General features: G+C 32.5%; 1 protein-coding gene across 9 annotated transcripts in view; it reads right to left on the bottom strand.

Moving 5' to 3' along the window:
• LOC135848637 (voltage-dependent L-type calcium channel subunit beta-2-like) overlaps positions 1-21,145 on the bottom strand; it is a 65,472-nt gene that overhangs the window by 34,693 nt on the left and 9,634 nt on the right. For 8 of the 9 annotated variants that reach the window (XR_010559400.1, XR_010559401.1, XM_065368583.1 and 5 more), the window contains exon 2: positions 9,808-10,019. Coding sequence is in view for 7 of the 9 variants with exons in the window: in XM_065368583.1 (XP_065224655.1) it covers positions 9,808-9,900 (93 nt within the window). In the remaining 2 variants the exon portion in view is untranslated. Of the gene's footprint in view, positions 1-9,807; positions 10,020-10,172; positions 10,196-21,145 lie in introns of those variants that run through there. The other variant, XM_065368584.1, reaches the window with a different exon arrangement.

The raw sequence follows: 21,145 nt of genomic DNA, 5'->3' as shown, positions 1-21,145 counted from the left end.
GGCGAATAACAATGCCGTAGAAGTGTTAGACGACGACGATAATATTCTTGCGATCGAGTAAGTAGTATAGATTAGCTTAAAATTTTCTTTCAAATTATTTAATTTCATTTCTTGCCATATGTGCAACCATTTCCCCACTTTTCAGTTTGAGTAATAGAAAAAAATTGAGATAGGAATCAGAAAACAAAGTGATCTCTATTTCATCTGATGCTACAATAATCTCAATTTCGTCGGCCGATGACGAGGATGTGATCTCGATTTTGACGGAGATCGAAGAGGCAATGGCTGAGTAAGTTTCATTCATTTATTCATAATATTTTAATTACTCATGGTAATCTTTGTTGTTTATCTCTTCATCAGAAACCAGACGATAATGGTGCGGCGGCATCTTCTTTCATGGAAAGTCCTTCCTGCTTCCAATAAAACCAATACGCGCCATATAGATTTTGCTCAACACCGCTAATTAATACGTAATATGTAAGTACACACCTACACAGCTTGATGGTTTTATTGTTATTTAATTTCAATTTTTTTCACTAATTTTTTACTTTTGTTTCAAAAGGAATGATTCGAACAATGTAGCTAGAGATCGCCGCCGTAACCCTTACATATGTGGAAAAAGATGCAATGATCCGCAATTAATAAATGGGACGAAACCCACCAATAAAATGGTCATTTATATTTTTTTTAATAAAAAATCCTTAGAGCTGATAGGTAAGCCATATGAGGCTTGGTTAAGTAATGACAAATTCATTCCTAACTATATCAGGTATAAAGACATATGTAATATGCAATCAAAATCAAGTTCACAGTACCGAAATTAATATTGAAGATATAATAGAAGAATCTGACGATGAAAAGTCATACCAGGCAGCTAGTAAGGCAGATCAAAAAACTGCTCCATTTAAAATTTTCCGAGCGTCAAACAATAAGGCGATGAGTACTTATTATTGTAGACTGCCACACTCAAATACTGTTCATCCCTGTTCTATCACAATCTTTATTTACACAATAACCAGCTGACTTTGCAAAAAATACGCAGAAAAATGGTCATTAACATTGCAAGACTCTATCGAACCAGCAGCGTTGAAGCCGCTGGAGTTATAGCAGGTATACCACCTCTGCATTTACACATAGCTGATCGCAGTGTATTTTGGTTACTCAAAAATGGCTTGCCTGTGCATAATTTCTGCCATTTTCCTAAAGGCTCTACGTTACGTTCTTCTCTTAATACTTGTACGCAGAACTCCTGGCAAAATATCTGGAATAAGGTTGAATGCAGTCAGTGGACTCATCACCTAATTTCAAATCTAACCAAAACTGTCCCACTTTCGGAAATCGACTTCTACCTGGGACAGACCCTTAGTGGCCATGGAACGTTTTGTTATCTCCTCCATAAGTTTGGCCAATCAACGCATCCACATTGCGAATGCGGTGAACTGAAAAAACCTGCCCCCTTCGTGCTGCAGATTACCCATACCTTCCAATTAATGTTTTGGATGAAAACCACCTGAAATATGTACCTTCCCTAAACTGTAAAGAAAATGTGGAAAGCTGAAAGCTCTCAACAAAGAGGCCCAACATCTCAAATAAACCAATTATAAAATTCGACTTATTATCTACATACGTCATGACACTAATAAACTGCTACTCATCATACTGGCCCTGTTACTGAGATATCAAACTCATCATTCTATCTTGATCATTTGTTTTTATTCTCTTTATTCTACACAAGCTATAACTGTTGTATAAATTATAACCTATTCATTTTATTATTTTTTTCCCCTGATGTTTTCAATGTTCACATAAATATGTTGTTTATATTGTTGAATTTATAAGGTTCTCCCCTCGGGGTTTCTCCTCGCATTTATCTGTATTTATCATCACATTTTGTATTATCAATATGTTAAGTTGATGTCTAGTTGCTTATACCCCCCCCCCCCCCCATAAAAGTGATTGTTCAGCAAATATTGAATAATATAACATTTAAAACAAAAACAAAGGTTTACTCCCAAAGTACTATCTAGAGTAAAAGAATGTGTAACCACTTTTGAAATGGTCACAAATTTAAGACAATATTATCAAATAGTTAGTGATATGTATTAGAAAGGATGCTGCGAGACGTGATTTTTATTTCTTAAAATTTTCTGAGAATGGAAATACGGAGGAGTACATTTGGAAATTTGAAGCACTAGCTTCAAAAATGCGTACTGCAGGTGTAAAATTATCAACTGAAGAAGCCGACAATTTCCAAACAAGTGATATTCGCGAAAACAATGGATGAAGAATGAAGATGAAGTTGGATTTTCTACAGAAAGTTTCAGCCAAAAATATTCATCACATGTTTCCACAGATTTCATAGTTGAAATTATGCACTTAGAAGCTATTTATTTAGATAATAACACGGAGATTATATTACAACCTCACACTAAAATAATAAATTTATCAAAATTTGCAGCGCGCTCGAGTAGAATTATATGTTGAAATTGCCAATATTTCAGAATGTAAATGGTCACAAAAATCAATAGCTGACACCAAATGAAAATACCGGCCAAAGTAGAATTTGGATCTAAGATAAAACTGCTACTATCGCCTAAAGTAAGTAATATTTTGGTTTTCATCTTTCCAAAAAATCTAACAAAATGTTATCATCTCTGCGGGGAAGCGACTGTTTCCTCCAGTTCCAAAGATGTGCAATTAAATGTGAATTTTGAATACCAAATTGAATTGAATCCTCAAAACACAGAATCTGAATGCTTACAAAATTTCAATTTGGTGAAATCGAATATTTCGTATCATCTCATAGCTAATCTGCAATAATTCAACTGGTACTGTTGATGTGCCGGTGGATCCACAGTACTTTTAAAACATGCGGAAGAGCGACATACCAGCATTGTCCAGGATGAAAATTAATTGAAAATAAAAAAGGCTCACCTCAAAATTGAAATTTATCATTTGAAATCAATATGTTTTAACAATTATTCAAAGTGGTTTTGCATCATTATATAGACTGCATTTTGAACAAAGGCTAAGTATAGGTGGATAAGTATGGTGAATTTGCCCCCGAGAGCTTCTGGGTTGATATTTGCATGGAAGGTGGGTACCCTTGAGCACCTTCCGTCACGAAAGTTTCAGACCCCCAGACCCCCCCCGTTTTTGAGAACCCCCCCCTAAAGGAAATTTCAATAGAAATTTTTTTCTCAGCCCCATGTGAACCGATTTCTTCAATTTTCTGATAAGTTGTAAACATCCATAGGAGGTATCCCCACAAAAATTTTCACCCCCCTCCCCCCATATTTGCCCCCCAAAATGACGTTTTTTAGCTTTGTTTGCCCGATTTAGCAATGATCATGATTCTGCACAAAAATGGGAACAGGATTTTTAAATGTGTTTTCGACCCCCAAAAAACATATATTTTTTCAAAAAAAATTTTTTGGTGGGTCGTGGTTAAAAATTGAAAAAACTAACAGAGGGGGTAAAAATGAATTCTGGTGTAAATGATTGTTTTTGGTAAACGAGGTGTCGTTTCCATATGAATCGAACCCCCCGAACACGAATATGACGTCCAATTTAATGCTACCCTCAACCACACCCCTCCAGTACCTCTGCCCCCACCTCAATTTTTACTATTATACTAAAAATTGAGCTATATAATAATATTGGTGTCGTTCTCATATGAATCAAACACCCCGAACACGAATATGAAGTCAAATTTTATGCTATCCTCATCCACACCCCTCAGGTGCCTCTGCCCCCACCTCAATTTTTACTGTATTAAAGTTTGAGCTATTTTCATTTTTATTTTGTGCACTATTGAGTAAGTAATTTTTATTTTTCAACAAACCGCCTACCTATGTCACTTTCTTTTTCACAGATAACACCAAACTAACATCTTCAACTAGAAATAAATAAATTTGATTATTAGATAGCATTTGTTAAGCAGCGGAGTATTTTTGCATCTACTGATGGAATGTTGCACCTGAGCATCGATATTGTCATCCTATAACTGAACGTGTCCTTACATAAATTGTGTTCCCAAAACTAGGGTTGTCCTTTGAGGCTGCAGGAGTGCAGGTAAGTATTTATGGTCATTTGTTATGTTTCAGATGTGATTGCATCGGCATTAATGTTTTTTCGTAGTCTTTGTTAACAATGTCGCATTTATTTTAAAGGTGCCATCTTCGGTATTGATAGAAAGACAGCTTCTCGATATTTCTATATCATGATTTTAGTGCTAGCTAGGTAGGTACATCTACATACATGAAACATGTACTGAAAAATTTTGTGTGCTGGCCAACTCAAGAATCAATTTTGGAAAAATTTACACAAGGCGTTTCAAAAATTCCCAAATAAGTATAAGAGTACCTAATAATTGATGCCACAGAAGTAAGAACAACCATTCCGAGCTGCATCAAAAGTAATGAAAGGTGATTGGTATTTTAATTAGAACTTTCAGTACAATTAAGTAGCATTTCTTGTTGAAAACTGGAAAGAAACGTTCGATTTTTTGTTTACATGGGTTGTTCTAAGTAGTTTTTTCATAAGCTTAATATGAATTAGACATTATCTTGCTGGTGAATCAGGCCAGTGTTGCTAGATGATATTTTTGTTCAATGCTAGATTGAAGGAAAATTTATGCTAAATTATGCCAGAAAGCAAAAATAATTATGCTAGATTCATTATGTTAAAAAATTTTTCAATCCGTACCAGTCTATGCTTAAAAAATCAGCTGTTATTGTGCAATTTTTTGCTATTTTTTGCCAACTTTTACGTCATTTAGGATAAAAATTGATGAAAAGGAATTATGCTAACCACTATGCTAGATGCTAGATTTGAAAATCATGGAAAATCTCAATGCTAAATGAACTTTATTTATGCTAAATTTAGCATAAATATGCCAAAACTGCAACACTGAATCAGACCCATAAATCCCCTTTTATAGTGAGCAATAAGCCTCATCCTAAATTTGGATTAAACATCTCTTATTTTTCTACTTTTTATTTTTTTTTATTTTTTTATTTAGAGTGTTTATACCTACCTGATTGCCAGATTATTACAGCTGCCCACATAATCGTAAGAATTTAAAATAATTCTGCTAATTGAAAAAAAAAAAAACGTACCTGCTGAAAAACCTCCCCTTCCCTCAATGAAAATTCACAAGAAATTAAAATATTACATGTATAACCTAGTTCTAGGTTTTCCTGTCTCTAAGTTGAAAATTTATTCTTATATTATGAATTTTTAAATTTTCTAGAATTACAGCCTACTCAAATTAATTTAACGATCTTCAACATCCTACTTGTAATGAACGAATTCGTGTTCTATTTCGAGGAATTTTAACTCGTCATGTTTGTTTACGTAATTATACTTTCAAAAAGAGAAATAAGACGAATAACTCTCAACTCGAATATTTTTAAAACGAAGATTGCGGCGATAAATCGACTCTATGAGAGTTCCTTGGCAGTAGAAAGCGCGTCATAATGTTTGTATGTAAATTAAATACAACGTAAATTTCTTGACGAAAAATCCCTCTTTTTTCGTATCTTTTCGAATCGATCATCTTGAATTGGAAACTCTGTTACAAGACAATCAAGTAGAATAATTTGAATACAAAAGCGAAAATCTTTCGTAAATTACTACAGAAGCGTAAACATATAGCTCAATTCAAGGCACTTCCACCTGAAAGGTAAATAATTTTATTTAAAAATTTATCATTTTATTTTACTTATTGGTACTAATAATTGTCATCGTTGATTAGTTCTTCTTCTTACAGAGACTTCGTAAATACCCCTCAAGCGTCCTCCTTTCTATTTTTACGTGACACCCTCGATTTACTTAAACGCAGACAAACACAGCACAGACTGTGTATTGATAATACGAGTTTCATGCCTCTTTTTTTTTTTTTTTTTAATCAACGTGTTTGATTTAGAAAATGGGTTGTTCCAATGTTTATTTTTTTCCACTATTTTTATCATTTTTGTTTTTTTTTATTATTTTTAGATCAACGTTTTCGAATTGGATTGTTCCATGTTTTTCCAAGATTTTAAGTATAAATAAAAAAAATATGTGTTTTTAAAAAAAAAATAATAAATACATCAACGAGCGGACCACTTTGGGAATTCCCACTCTTGGGGGCCCAAAAGTGCCCCACCTACTACTAATTTACAATCTTTTCGGACTGTTTCTGAGATCATTACTCATTCCCATTTTGTAGCCTATTCACACATTTCTACATACATTAGAATTACTTACTTCCATATCTACATTTTAATAATCTGAGCACATGGGACGAGGGGTAGCCAAAATGCTGCGAATTCATGGTCAAATTCTACCTATTGTAGAACTTTTTCGAAATTATCCAAGTACAAAATAATTTATGTATAAAAATGACAGTTTGAGAAATCATAGAACAATATACCTAACCTAACGATACCTACGATACAGTAAGCAGTGAAAAGATACGTGCGATGCATCGTAAAATTCATAGTATAAAGTGTGTTGTGAAAAGAAACATGTCGTGTAAAAGAGATACCTATAATTACCTACTAATTACATACCTAAACAAACATAACACAATATTCGTACAAAAAAAAGTGCATTGCAGTGGCATTTAACGAACTATGAGCATAAAGGCGGCAGTTGCAGTGTCAACTGAGAGGCGAAACATGTTCGAAAAAAAACTGCCTATATTGAGCCAGAGTCGAAGACAGTGCAGCGGCGGTGGTTTACTAAACCTTACGCGATAATTTGGCTTTTGATTTATATCTAGTTCACTGCGGCACAAAACAAGTACTACTCGGTGTAATTTTAAAGCAGGATGTCGGAAGAATTGACTGCTGGTAGCTTTTTATATCAAAGACTACTACCCAGTTATGTACCTACTATAAAAGGGTAAAGCTCGTTTGCATGTAAGTAGGTCGTTAAAAAGTTGAACTTGTTCAAAGAAATCGAATACTTGACGCTGTATCAGTCGGTAGGTAAAGGTGGGTGAGTAATAATTACCCTGTTGTTTAATGTTTATTTTGGGCTGGAAATCTGCACGTTTGAAAGTAGATACCGTGGGCACAGGCGGAGGGGTGGACTGGGTCTTGGTGGATGCACCGAATGGGGCCTTTAAAATTTCATCCCTCCCATTCCCCTACAGAATCTTACTCTTACTGTTTCGTTCTCAGGTTCAAATGAGTGAAAGTTGGATGTGAGTTGTACAATTTTTTTTTCAATTTTTTATTCACTTTTGCAAAAATAAGATAACACGAGAAAAACGGGATCAATTTTTTTTTTGGGGGGGGGGGGGGTGTTAACTGAAAATTTGCCGAATGGTATGAGAAAAAAATACTAATTTTGGCGAATAAAATGACGAATTTTCAAGATGAAATACAAATGAAAGATGGAATGACAATTTTGCCTATTGATACAACCCTATACTCACATTAAATAAAAATTACAATTTTTGAATTTACGAAAGTTTAAAACTGGGATTTTTTTCTAGTTTAGAAGTACCTTAGAATTATGGGCCGAGTGAAGCAAGGCCAAAAGCTTTCAAAAATTCGAGTTTTGAGAGGTCAGAACAATGTTTGAAAAAATCTGTCCATTTCTTTTGATCCAAAATAACAGAATTTGAATGATGAGTGTTTTGAACATTTTTATTTTGAAAATGAAAAGTAAATCAGACCAGAGTGAAGCGAGGGCAGGGCTCTACTTAATTCTCCCATAAAAAAATAATTTTGTAACCGAAACATCTCGAAAAAATAAGCAAGGACAGAAGCTTTCAAAAATTCGGATTTCGAGAGGTCAAAACAATGTTTGAAAAAATTTGTACAAATTTCTGTCGATAAGAAATCTCAAAATTTGAATGATGAGTATTCAAGAATTTTAATTTTGAAAATGAAAAGTAAACAGACTGGAGTGAAGCAAGGGCAGGGCTCTACTTACTTAACCCCTCCCTCCTGAAATATGCAACCGAAAAATCTCGAAAAAATAACCAAAAAATAATTGAGAATAGCCAAAAAAATTAACAAAATGCGAGAAAAACATTTTAATACAGAAAAAAATCACAAAAAAACAGAACATTACGAATTGAAATGTACAAATATTTAATTTTGAAAAATTGAACTACGAGTATTTCAAAACTTTTTGATGAAAAATCGAGACTTATCTTTTGGCAGTAAATTAAAGATTTTTGACAAAAAAGGCAATTCTTGTGAAAAAAAAAACAAAAAAAAACGAAACTGAAAATTTTAATAAATGGAATTTTTATTTGACAGTTTGTGGTAAAAAAGCAGGACATTTGGACAATCTTTTTAAAAGAAGTAAAAATTAAAAACTAAAAAAATAAACGACTAGTTTTAAAAATTTTGCTGAAAAGTGAGAATTTTTTCATAATTTTTGGCAAAAAGAAGGATTTTGACACTTCTAGCAAAACGAGGAATGGTTTTTGGACAATTTATGGCAAAAAAGCGAGACATTTGGACAATCTTTTTGAAAGAAATAAAAATTCAAAATTTCTTGAAAAACGACTAGTTCTAGAATTTTTGTTAAAAAAGTTAGGATTTTAATAAAAGGGAGGATTTTGACACTTTCAGTAAAAAGAAGAACTTTGTGGGAATTATTGGCAAAAAGATATTGATACTTTGGCAATTCCAGGCAAATAAATAAGCCAACCTTTCAGATAATTTTGAAGCAAAAAAAATTGATAATTTTACCTTAGTAAGAATCAGCAATTTTCAAGAATAAAAAATAAATACATTTTTTTCGCAATTTTTTGTCGTAATAGTAAGATTTTTCACTGTGCAACTTATGGCAATTTTACGTTAAAAAATCGAGGCATTTCCTACTGTAAAAAAGCTCAAATTTTCAGCAATTCAAAAGATTTTTGGAAAAAAATAAAACCTCAAAAAATCTAGAATTTTGACAATTTTTAGCAAAAAGTAAGACTGATTGTTTTTAGGGAAAAGCACAAATTTTTGGCAATTATTGGTCAAAAAAATTGTAGCTGCTTTTTCGCAATCTTCGTTCAAAATGGGTGAAATTTTTTAGTCATTGGCATTTTTTTAGGCAAAAAAGTGCGTTTTTATATACCTAATTTTTAGCAAGGAGAAGGGACACTTCTTGAATTTTTTTGCGAAAAAGTGACACCTTTTGGCAAGAAACGACTGATATCATTATTTTTTTTTTGCTCTTCAAGATGTATGGAAAAATTGAATTTTTGAAATTGTTTAAAAAATAACTTGAGTAACTTAGTTACTTAAAAAGTGACCGAGTACAAGCACTGAGCGAGGGCAAAAGCTATTTTTTTAATTCAATTTTTTTTTTCAAACAGGGGCCCAAACGGAGCAAAGGCAAAAGTTTTCAGAATTTCGTATTTTCAGAGATAAACAATTGTATTTTTTTTTCTATGTCCACAATTTTAGAATTTAAATATTGGGTAATTTGAAATTTCATTTATAAAATAAAAGATAAGAAAACTGGCCCAAGCGAGTCGAGGGCAAAATCTTGCAAAAATTCAATTATTTGGAGAGAGTGAAAATACTATATTTTTGGGTTTTAACATGGGCCCGTTGTTGGGCCAATCAATATCATAGGCCAGTCCACCACTGTACAGATGCCTAGATCATTTCGGCAAGTAAGGGACCTGTATAATGCAAACGCAGCTATTCTGCGTGCTCAGTTTTTTTTTTCAGCAATGTGTAAGCGAAAAGTACGAATATATTTTGAAAAATTTCAGCGCCAGTTTGAGAGGCGAGCTTGATAAAAATTTCACAATCGAATGAAAGCCAATTACTCGGCAAGCGTTGAAAATTTCATTACCTGTGCGTGTAATTTATTGTAAGGTTGCGTCCGATTGCTGTATCCTCGCATAACACGGCATACTGCTGTATCGGTCACTTCTTCTTGAACCATTTGTTAATAAAAAGTAAAGACGACATAACCGCCTTATACTTTTCTATTTCGGTTTCCGTATCGTGTTATGTAAATAACATTTGGTGGCTCACGTTAACTTATCATGAACGAGGATTCATCTATAATAGGTACAATATAAAACGTGTGTTTTGGTATGTTGTATTGAACGACAAAAAAAAAAAAAGAAAAAAAATCATATGAAAAATAACGGGAAGAAACCCGACCGGATCGATTGGCTCGTATATAAATAATAAACACTTAGCACGACATACACAATTCGCTTTTTAAACTGAAGGATGAACGATTTCATGAAGCCGAAGGAGCATTTCGTATTTATTTACCGATGCCACAACACGTCTGACCTCGAATTTTCACCCTGTACATACACAGAGAGAAGTGATGAGGTACCCTTCCCTGCATAAAATGTCTTCCGAGTGCGATATCCTGATCCTGTGGAAATGAAAAACTCAATACTGGTGATACGAACGAGACTGTCTCTTGTAGCAATACAGTTGAACTCTGCTAAAGGCCACATTTGAGGAGGTGGGTTGCCCAAAAATTGAATTTTTCACAAAAAACTCAATTTTTGGGTAACTTTTCTCCCCCAGTGTGGCCATTGTGGCCCTTAGGAGAGTCTAACCGCCAATCTAACTTCATATTCGTGTTCAGCAGGTTCGATTCATATGAAAACGATACCCATGTTGCCTATCTTATTTCGCCTCAAAATTGGGTTTCAAAATTCAAATGGCCGATGAAAAATTCAAAATTCGAGTTTTTACCATTCAAATCTGAAATTTAGTTCAAACACAACTATTGACCTGTTGAACCCATTCCAGACGATTTCAAGCAACTGATGTTTTTAGAGCTACAATTTTTTTCATTATTTATTGAAAAATTAGTCACAACTGATTAGAAAGAAATAATTACGGATTTGAACTGGATTTATGGATCACAGGAGAGATTTGAAGTAACTGAATTTCATTAGAGCCCTTTTATTCGATTTTCGAAAACTGAACATTCCCAAAGATATGTACCTCGAAAGATTCAAAATGACTACTTTTTTATTAAATTGCGTAGATCCAATTTTAAAAACCTTTGGCTGAAGTTTAAAAAATAGAATTTTTCACCTTAAATTTTGCAGTTGATGTGTTTTTGAATGATGATTTTGATTTTTTGTCTCATTGTGTGGTGGTTAGAGTAACTTCCAACTTTTATGGAGATTTTTAAACTCATCACTATTACTTTTAGACTTTTTTCAGCTTCATTTTCATTCTCAATAAAAACAAATCGTAAAAGTCGATTTTTTTCAAGTTTTTAGAAACTTGTTCGTAGAAAAAAAATCAACTATTCTAGTAATATTATGTATTTTATTTATAATTCAATATTTGTTTGTACTGGCTCCTCATTTCAACGATATGAAATCATTTTCATTGATATTTTCTCAGAAAATTGGGAGAAGGGAGTAGACAGGCACAATGACATTTTACAGGTAAAAGTATCTCACTTTGAGTCAATTGATCAATTTAAAAAAAAAAAAGATTTTCTATCCATATTTTTAAAATTATTGAATCCAATAAATAGGAGAAGGAAAAAGGTCAAATTTTCATCGCGTTGTTTTGGGTTTGGACTATACACTACATAGACACTGGACCAGCTGAACAAGACATCCAACTGACGGGCATATTGCCCAAATTCCATGAGTAATGCCAGTTTCTCCAGCTGTGTGATGTTTGAGTGCGCTATAGTCAAATTTGAGGAGTGATAAGGTGATAATTATGATTCAAATTCTCAGATGATTTCCAAACCTCAAAAAACAACATAATCACCAATTGTTCACAGTTTAAGTATAAAAGTTCAATTTGTGGCAGGGTAAGTTTTATTAATTCTTCTATGAATTCTTCATTCATTATATTATGTATTATTGTGTTACGTAGTACTGTTTCAATTGTTGAATGAGCATGAAAAGTATGATAGGTACTGCGTTTTTCAGATAATTATGTGCTCCTAAAATTATAGAAATTTATGGATTACGAGCATTGGTCATCTGCATTGCGTGTCAATCAACCCTGATTGTTAATTGATTCGAGAAATGTCAGTAAAAAGTTGAATAAGCCATCTTCCAAATTATCCTATCTCATTGAAAAAACTGAAGAAGCTATAGTTATTGACTTGCTAGGATGAGCAGAAAATCCATTCGGAAACGGTTTTAGAGATTTTATATCACATAGAAGATAGGAGATGGTTCTACCGAAAGTAGAATGCTTGGAACATTCAGATATAATTACAAGTACATATAGAATAATCTATTTTTATGTTTCGGTTTGTCTGCACCTAATCTTGTTTGCTCGGTTTGTCAGTTTCTAATGCATTATATGTATTTTTAATTACTTGGTTCAAGTTATGAAATTTTAGTACTTTGTGGTATCTTATTATTTAGTTAGTTATTAGTTCCCTTCCAGCAACAGTTGGTAACATTGTTATCGACGTATTATCGACGCCCTTATGTTAGGCGTATTTATCAATATTGTAAAATATTGGAATGATGTAAATATATAGTGTATTAACAATGGGTTAATTATTAATTCGTATATAACATACTTTATCAAGTATTACATTGATTGTTTCAATATTTTGTCATGTTTTACACTATAGGTACTTTGTTATGAAAAATTTTCATCTCAGGAGAAGTTATGAAGTAATACTAAATTTATCATTTCTTTTTTTTTTTCATTTTTTGTTCAATCAAAATTACTAATCAAAAATTGTTACGAAAATTACTTAATTATTATTCATCAATTTATCATTTTTTATTATTAGGTATTACTTTTTTTTCATATTTTTCTAAATCAAATTACTAATTAAAAATTATTATGAAAATGACTAAATTTGTATTTACCGTCAACTGGGGTGAAAGTCACTGAGGTAAAAATGGACACCTCACGTTTTTTCGGCTGAATGTTGTCACAGAAAACACAACAATGAAGGTAGGATCCTACTTTTTTTTCTTCTGATAGAGGAGTGTCTGGAGAATTTTTCAGAGTATGATGATGCAAGTTTTGAAAAAAAAACAAAACCATGAAAAAATAAAATGTAAAAGTGATAAATTTTGTTTTTGAAAAAAATAGGATTTTATCAATTATTTTTGAAAGGTAAGTGCTTTAAATTATAATCCACATACCTAAAGAGGCAATGTATCAGCTAAATTTTGTATTCAATGGTACAAGTAAGTATAAAAATTAAAAGTTCAATTCATGGCAGGGTAAGTTTTATTCATTCTTCTATGAATTCTTCATTCATTATAAATTATTGTGTTATGTAGGGTGAGCTACTGTTTGCAACCACCATCCAGTTTGCAACCAAAGTCACTTCACAGTTAAAAAATAAGACTTTCCGACTGGAATTCACTTTTTTTTAATGCTACAGTTTGAGATTCTCTACACAATGAACCATTCCTACATAATTTATCTGTGATTCTCTTATTTGATATTTGTCACTGAAGTTGTGCCTTCCAGGCATTTGTACATCTGTGGTGTTTTCTTAAAAGAAATAGTGATAAGAGTGGTTTTCTAACTCCCAGAAAATTATAGAAATTGATGCACATTTTTTTATGATGGTAAGTAGATTGTTTGAGCTACTGTTTAAACTGCTTGGTATCAATTATTTTATTGATATTGTGCTTTTAATTAATCACGTTGCAAACCTTACTAGAAAACGTGATTTTCCAGTTTGCAACCACCGGTTGCGAACTGGTTTAGTGAATCAAAATTTGGGTACCCAGTTTGCAACCATCGTATTTTTTATCATTACAGGCTCCCAAAAAAGCTAATTATTTACCGAATAAACTAAGCAAATGTATTTCCGAAGTAAGATCCGGAGTCCTGAAGGTTGGACAGGCTGCAAAACTTTACAACATACCTCGCGGAACACTTTCATGCAAATTGACTGGAATTCAACTGGAGGCTAAAGGAAAAAATGGGCCAGATCCGGTGCTAGGTGAGTTCACTATACAAATATTTTTAATAATCAGCAACAGCTGAGCTACTTAATTAATTAAACTATGCCTGTGTATATTTTCACGGGTGTAGAAAAGGAAAAGCGGATTGCAGAGAGGGTTTTAAATCAATCACGACAAGGGTTCCCTTTGACAAAAGCTACTTTAGTTCACAGTGTGGCTCAGCTAATCAATCAGTGCGATGACTACCAAAAAGATGAGCTACCATTCGTGAATGGAGTACACGGTGAAAAATGGTTTAGATCTTTTATGAAGAGACATCCGGATATTTCTAAAAAACATGCGGAGTATTTGAGTGTGGCTCGTTCTGCGGTGACAGAAACGAAGATTCAAAATTGGTTTCTTAAAGTAGAAAATCTGCTGGAGAAAAACATCGAAGTATTATCTCATCCTGATCGAGTATGTAATGCAGACGAATCAGCGTTTTTTCTGAATAATGATGGAAAGGTGGTACTGGCTGAAAGAGGAGAACGTTCCTACACTGAGAAAATTTTTTTTAGTATAAATTATCATAATTTGTAGTAAATGTGCTCCAGTCTTGGCATTATAGTCGAAATTACTATAACTATAGTAAATGAAATACTATATGTATGGTAATATTTACTATATTATAGTATTTTTTATTATAATTATAGTATTTCATTTACTGCAGTTATAGTAATTTCGACTATAAGTCCAAAACTGGAGCACATTTACTATAAATTTATTGTAATTTACACTATACATTTTTCTCAGTGTACCAAATAAGTTCGAATACTGATAAGGAAAATTTACCCATATCGATTTGCGCCAATGCTGCAGGTGAATTCGCTCTGTCTCTTGTGATTTATGCTTATGAAAGGCTACCAGCAGTTATAAAACACACTTTACCTGATGGATGGTGTATCAGAGGGACAGAAAGTGGGTGGATGAATGTGGCAGTTTTCTATGAATATTTCAAAAACGTTTTTGTGGATTAGGCCTAGTACTGTTTCAATTGTTCGAATGAGCATGAAAAGTATGATGGGTGTACTGCTTTTTTCAGATAATTATGTGCTCCATAAATTAGAGAAATTTATGGATTGTGAGCATTGCTTATCTGCATTGCATGGCAATCAACCCTGATCATTAATTGATTCAAGAAATGTCAGTGAAAAGTTGAATAAGCCATCTTCTAAAGTATCCTATCTCATTGAAAAAACTAAAGAAGCTAAGTATAAGTATATTGACTTGCTTGGATGAGCAGAAAATCCATTCGGAAACTTTTTTTGAGATTTTATATCTCATATGTAGAAGATAGAAGACGGTTCTACCAAAAGTGGAATGCTTGGAACATTCAGATATTAATCACAAGTACATAGAATAATCTATTTGTATGTTCAGTTTGTCTGCATCTGATCTTGTACGGCAAATGGATATTCCGCAGAACAATCCCCAATTTCACACCATCGATTCCCTTGTCAATACAATCAGGTTTTATGAGAGAAAGATCAGATCAGAGGTAAGAAAAGTAAATCGTAAATTTTCAATTATTTTGTGAAGCTAATTCGTGTGGTTTTTTTTCAGTCTGATGCTATCCTGCTGGGTGTGTATAGACCCCCTTCCTGCAAACATTGTTTGCAGCTGCGGATGGAGTACTGGCGGAACTGTTCCCCCAAAATGAAGATGAAAATATGTAGAGTAGACTAAGAAAAATGTGCATTCTAATCTAATGCCAATTGCGCTTTCACTGAGAAAAATAAGTAGTACAAAGCACCACAGATTGTGGCAATTTACCTTCATTTGTGACACTATAGTCAAACTTACTATAAGTGTAGCGATTGAAAGTACTATACTTGTAGTAAAAAATGATATAATTAGAGTAAATTATACTATAAATGATTTGGAAGTACTACAAGTATAGTACTTCAGGAACTACAAGTATAGTTCTTTCAGCTATGATGCCACAAATGAAGGTGATTTGCTACAACTATAGCACTTTATACTACATAAATTTTTCTCCATGTTAATTTAGTTTTAGTTACGTTTCGGTTTTCGGTGCCAAAAAAAGTAAAAAAATGTTACGATATAATATGTTATTTGTTAAAACAAAATAATGTTGAATAAACGTGTGTATTTTTGATTTTTTTGCATAATTTTATGTCGAATAGTACTGTTACTGTTTGCATCCTTCTAAATTTCAATAAGTACAATGATGTTGGAAGAAAATATAGATGGGTAGTTCTACCAATTTTACACTTTTTGTGTCCGTGTGAAATTTCACTTACAGTATGCACATGAAAAGTAATGGTGAATGGTTTTGTCAATAAAAGTTGTCCCCATCTAACATTTTCAGGCACTACAATGAATTTAACCCCCTCCCCCCGGGCCACAGACCCCCTTATATGATCAAAAGTTCCATCGTCATGGCTGTCTCACATCTCATTTTTAAATAGTTACATCGCTGGTTAGCAAAGAGTCGTGATGTTCTGCAATTTTGACATTCGTTTTTTTATTTCTGAAAACCACACGAAAATTACAGTATGAACACAATTCACTTCAGTGACACCTATATGCTGTGGAGTGACCTCACACCTCTGTCTTCGAGTTTTTGTTCCCTCGGCGTGGTTAATTTTCAATGCATTCCCAACGGCTCACTATTTACAAATTTTGGTGTTTGAAAATGGCAAAACTGTTTAGGCAATTAACCAAATCTTGTTCCCTGATAAAATACTGAATCCGAACACCGCTATCCAATATAAAAACGTGATTCCATGAAAATATGGTTATTTATCTTTTGCCGATTCTTTCGTCATGGTTTGTCAGCTTCGCCATACACAAACAGAGAAAAACTGAGAAATGTTGAAAAATTATTATGTGCGGTGAGTACTGATACTACTTACACTAAAAAACACGAATTTAAACAATTTTACATTTATATTATCCCTACTTAATGAAGTTTTATCCACCGTCATGGGGAATGACGTTTTTTCCTTCGTCATGGAATTTATACTTTTTTGACCAAGCCGGAGAAATTTTCACCTAGAAATCCTTAAAATTCGTGGTATATTCTCAATTTAAAAATTATTTGAATTACTGAAACACATTTCTTAATTTTGTAGGTGATCAGTTCTCTCAAAAAAGACCAGTTTTGATTCGAAATTTGCAGAAAAGTCCCACATTTTCAAATGGCTCTCCCCCCTCCCCTGAGAGATATGAATTGGGCACAACACTATCAATGAAGTCTCAAGTGTATATATTAACCATTCCAACCAAAAAAAATTCTCAAAAAATTTTTTTTTTTTGGCGAGGAAACATACTGCAAAATTGTGTAAAATTGATAGAACTACCCACAAAGAGTTCGCTTCTAAAAATAATCATTATCCAGTGCTCAAAACAAAATAAAATCTGTTAATTCGATACCTACCTTATTTAGAGGTAGGTTTTTGTTAAGTTGATGAAGAAACAATTTTTTAAAAAAGCTTACATACTCTATTACAATCGAAGTTTGTCAGTTTCGAATGCGTTGTATTTTTAATTACTTGGTTCAAGTTATGAAATTTTAGTATTATTTTATTATAAGTATATATATAGAATAACATATCAAAAAATATAGGAGTGACATTTTTTTTCATTTTCGTGAAAAAAATTACAAGTTTGGCACTTATTGCAAAAACACCATCAAGAACCTAAGAAATGAAAAGTTTTGCATTTTTTGAGATATTTTACCACTGAAAAATTTTCAAAATTTTTTATTTTTACTCAATTTTTACATTTTCTGAAGGGTATACTTAGTACATGAAATTACGTTTTGTTGAATTTTTTTACCAGGTTTCCTTTTAAATTTTGACAGAATTTGAATTATTTTTTGAAAAATTGCACTTCTTACACTGTCGATGCAAAATTGGCGCGCGGTTTCACACAGATGAGATTTCGGCATGATTTAAATTTAAACATCTCGACCCTTGCTTCATAATTATGGAATATTATGTTGTATTAATGTTGTTTCATTGATATGTTCCAGATACAATTACAAAAACTTTTGTCTTTGCCAATACAAACGAAGTACGAAAAACAATCAGTGAAAAATTCTGCAAATTTGCGGATTCGGTTAAAAGACGAAAACCCGAAGTGTACACCAAAGCACTCGAAATAAGAGAAATAATTCTGCAGCAGCAAGATGCAGAACAAGAGCTTGCAGCTAATAATTGATCAGAGCCAACATCCGATGATCTAGGTGCCGAAGGAGTTCAGTCTGTATAATATCGCGAGATATTTATATTTTTTTCATTTTTCTACAATTTGAAAATTTTTAAGTCATTTCTGTTTTTCAGTTTCTATTTTTATCTGTCTCTTTTGTGAAGTTTATTTTGAAAATTTTTTTTTTCATTTTTTTCAATTCTTATTTTTGAAAATGTGTGCTGTATTTACCTACCTAAGTATATTTTCACATTTTTTTTTTTTTTGAATTAAAAAACAATTCTATTTTGCTTATTTTAAAAACGCTCTAATTGCCACTCAAATACCTAAACAATTTTTTAAAACTTTTCATGAGTACTTTTATTTTTATTCAATTACTTATAGGTATTAGTCTACTATATATATGCATTCTATATTTTTGGTTTTTTTGTTCATACCTATTTCATTTTTATTTTAAAAGAAAAATGTTCCACTGTTTTAATAAGTTTCTCCATTTTTTGCTTGTTGGAAAAAAAATATTTGGTACCTATTTCAGGAAATTGTTTAGTTTCTTGTCTTTACAGGAAAATATCAAAATGCCAGATAAAATTATTTCCTCAATTCAGAAGTTTTGAAAAATTGAATGTTATTCATTGTGTGATGTTATCTCTTCATCTCTTTATTCTCATTCGTTCGTAAATTTTGAACAGTTATAGCCTTAAGCTTGAAACACTATACCTATTATATACTTACTATATAATGTTTTGTTGTATTTTTCAATCATTTTTGTTATTAAATTTTTTCAGTTAGTCTATAATTCTAACATGTTTTCATAGTTTTATTTGTATAGTGTTACAATTATACATCGTTTCAATCAAATATATAATCAAATAAAATTTTAAAGAATATTTCATTTGCATATACTGTGTAAGGACGATGATGCGGATTTAGATGTAAATGTAGACACATCGAAATCCGTCACAATTAGATGCTGCAGTGTAGATGTAATTGTAGATGTTTTGTAGACCTGTAATTGGATGGTTTTGTGGATCATCCACAAACGCAACAACAAAACGTCTACAAACTTGTAGATGTTTTGTGTACCCAATTGTAGATGTTATTGTGATGTAGACGTTTTGTTGATGCGTTTCCATCCAATTACAGGTCTACAAAACATCTACAATTACATCTACACTGCAGCATCTAATTGTGATAGGGCTCTATATAAACCAGGTGAGCGCATCCACCATTTTGTTCCCTGAAGTGATAACGAACCAGTAATTATGCATACAATTTCTTATGTAAAAAATGCAATTTTTTAAATTGTTCGCGAGTTTGGGTGAACTGTTATGCAGTCTTAAATTAAAGACAATAAAATTCCATATCGATTGATGTTAAATTTTGATCATTTCGCGTAAAAATAACGATTTTATGAATATTTCTATTTTACTGATTTTTGCATACTACGTACGTCATCTTTAAAGTAAAAATACTCGAAATTTTCAGTGGACACATAGGTATTTTATTACAGTAAAATGTTCGTTATTTTATCCTCTTTAAAATGAGCTATTACCGAAAGCTCTACATGCAACCGTTCAAAAGTTTTCGAAGTTGAAAGTTGCGAAAATCAGCTGCGGGCACTCGGGCAGTAAGTATTTGACTTTGAACAAATTTTACTCAAAATTTTCAACGGACACATGGATATTTTAATACAGCAAAATGTTCGTAATTTTATCGTCTTTAAAATGAGCTTATAACGAAAGTTCTACCTCTCATCGTTCAAAAGATCTTGAAGATCAAAGTTGCGGAAAGTAAAATACTGATCAAAACTAAGTGACTGATAACAGTGATAACACAATTTGGCCACTTTCCGCAACTTTGAACTTCAAAAACTTTTGAACGGTTGAAGGTAGAGCTTTCGGTAAACAACCATTTTAAAAAGGATACAATTACGAACATTTTGATGTATTAAAATACCTACGTGTCCACTGAAAATTTCGAGTAATATTAGTTCAAAGTTCAGTACTTACCATCCGCAGCTTGTTTTCCCAACTTTCAACTTCGAAAACTTTTGAACGGTTGCATGTAGAGCTTTCGGTAAACAACCATTTTAAAAAGGATACAATTACGAACATTTTGCTGTATTAAAATACCTATGCGTCCACTGAAAATTTCGAGTATTTTTAGTTTAAAGACGACGTACGTAGTACGCAGAAATCAGTAAAATTGAAGTATTCATAAAGTCGTTATTTTTTCATGAAATGATCAAAATTTAACATCGATCGATAGGAAATTTTATTGTCTTTAATTTGAGACTACACGTAAGTTCACCCGGACTCGCGAACTATCGAGAAAATTGCATTTTTTACGTGAGAAATTGTATCTATACTTACTAGTCCGTTATCACTCAGGGAACAAAATGGCCGATGCGCTCACCCACTTTATATAGAGCCTTAATTGTGACGGATTTCGATGTGTCTACATTCACATCTAAATCCGCATCGTCGTCGTTACACGGGTAGTCATGTTTTAAGCCTGGTACACATGATCCAATATATTTGACAAACTTGATTTGTCAAATCAAATTGAATTTAATCAAATATATTTGGTTGCATGGAAAGTCAAATATATTAGATCATGAAAACGCTCTGATAATCTAAGTTTTTTTTCAAATTTTCAACGTTTTATTGATCGATGACACCAATTCTGAAAATGGAAATTATTTATATTTTCAGAATTATTTTCAGAGTTGGTGTCTATGGTGTCTCCGATCAATAAAACGTTAAAAATTTGAGAAAGACATCATCAGAGCGTCCACACAACCAAATATGTTTGATTAAATTCAATTTGATTTGACAAACCGAGTTTGTCAATAGTGTATTACACAACGAGGGCCGAAAAAGTGATTTTGGACGAGGGTGAGGTTTGTGACCCGAATGAAGTGAGGGGAACAACTCACACGAGTTCAAAATCACTTTTTCTCCGAGTTTAGTGAAGTAATTTTTCCTGAACGAGGGTGGAAAGTACTTATTTTTACATCCGAGCGATTCTCGCGAGGTTGGAAAAGTAGTACTTTTCAACCCTAGATAGGAAAAT

The sequence above is a fragment of the Planococcus citri genome, chromosome 5, assembly GCF_950023065.1.
Source record: "Planococcus citri chromosome 5, ihPlaCitr1.1, whole genome shotgun sequence".
Classification (NCBI taxonomy): Eukaryota; Metazoa; Arthropoda; class Insecta; order Hemiptera; family Pseudococcidae; genus Planococcus; species Planococcus citri.
The sequence above is the reverse complement of the archived record's forward strand: the minus strand, read 5'-3'. Positions and strand labels throughout refer to the sequence as shown.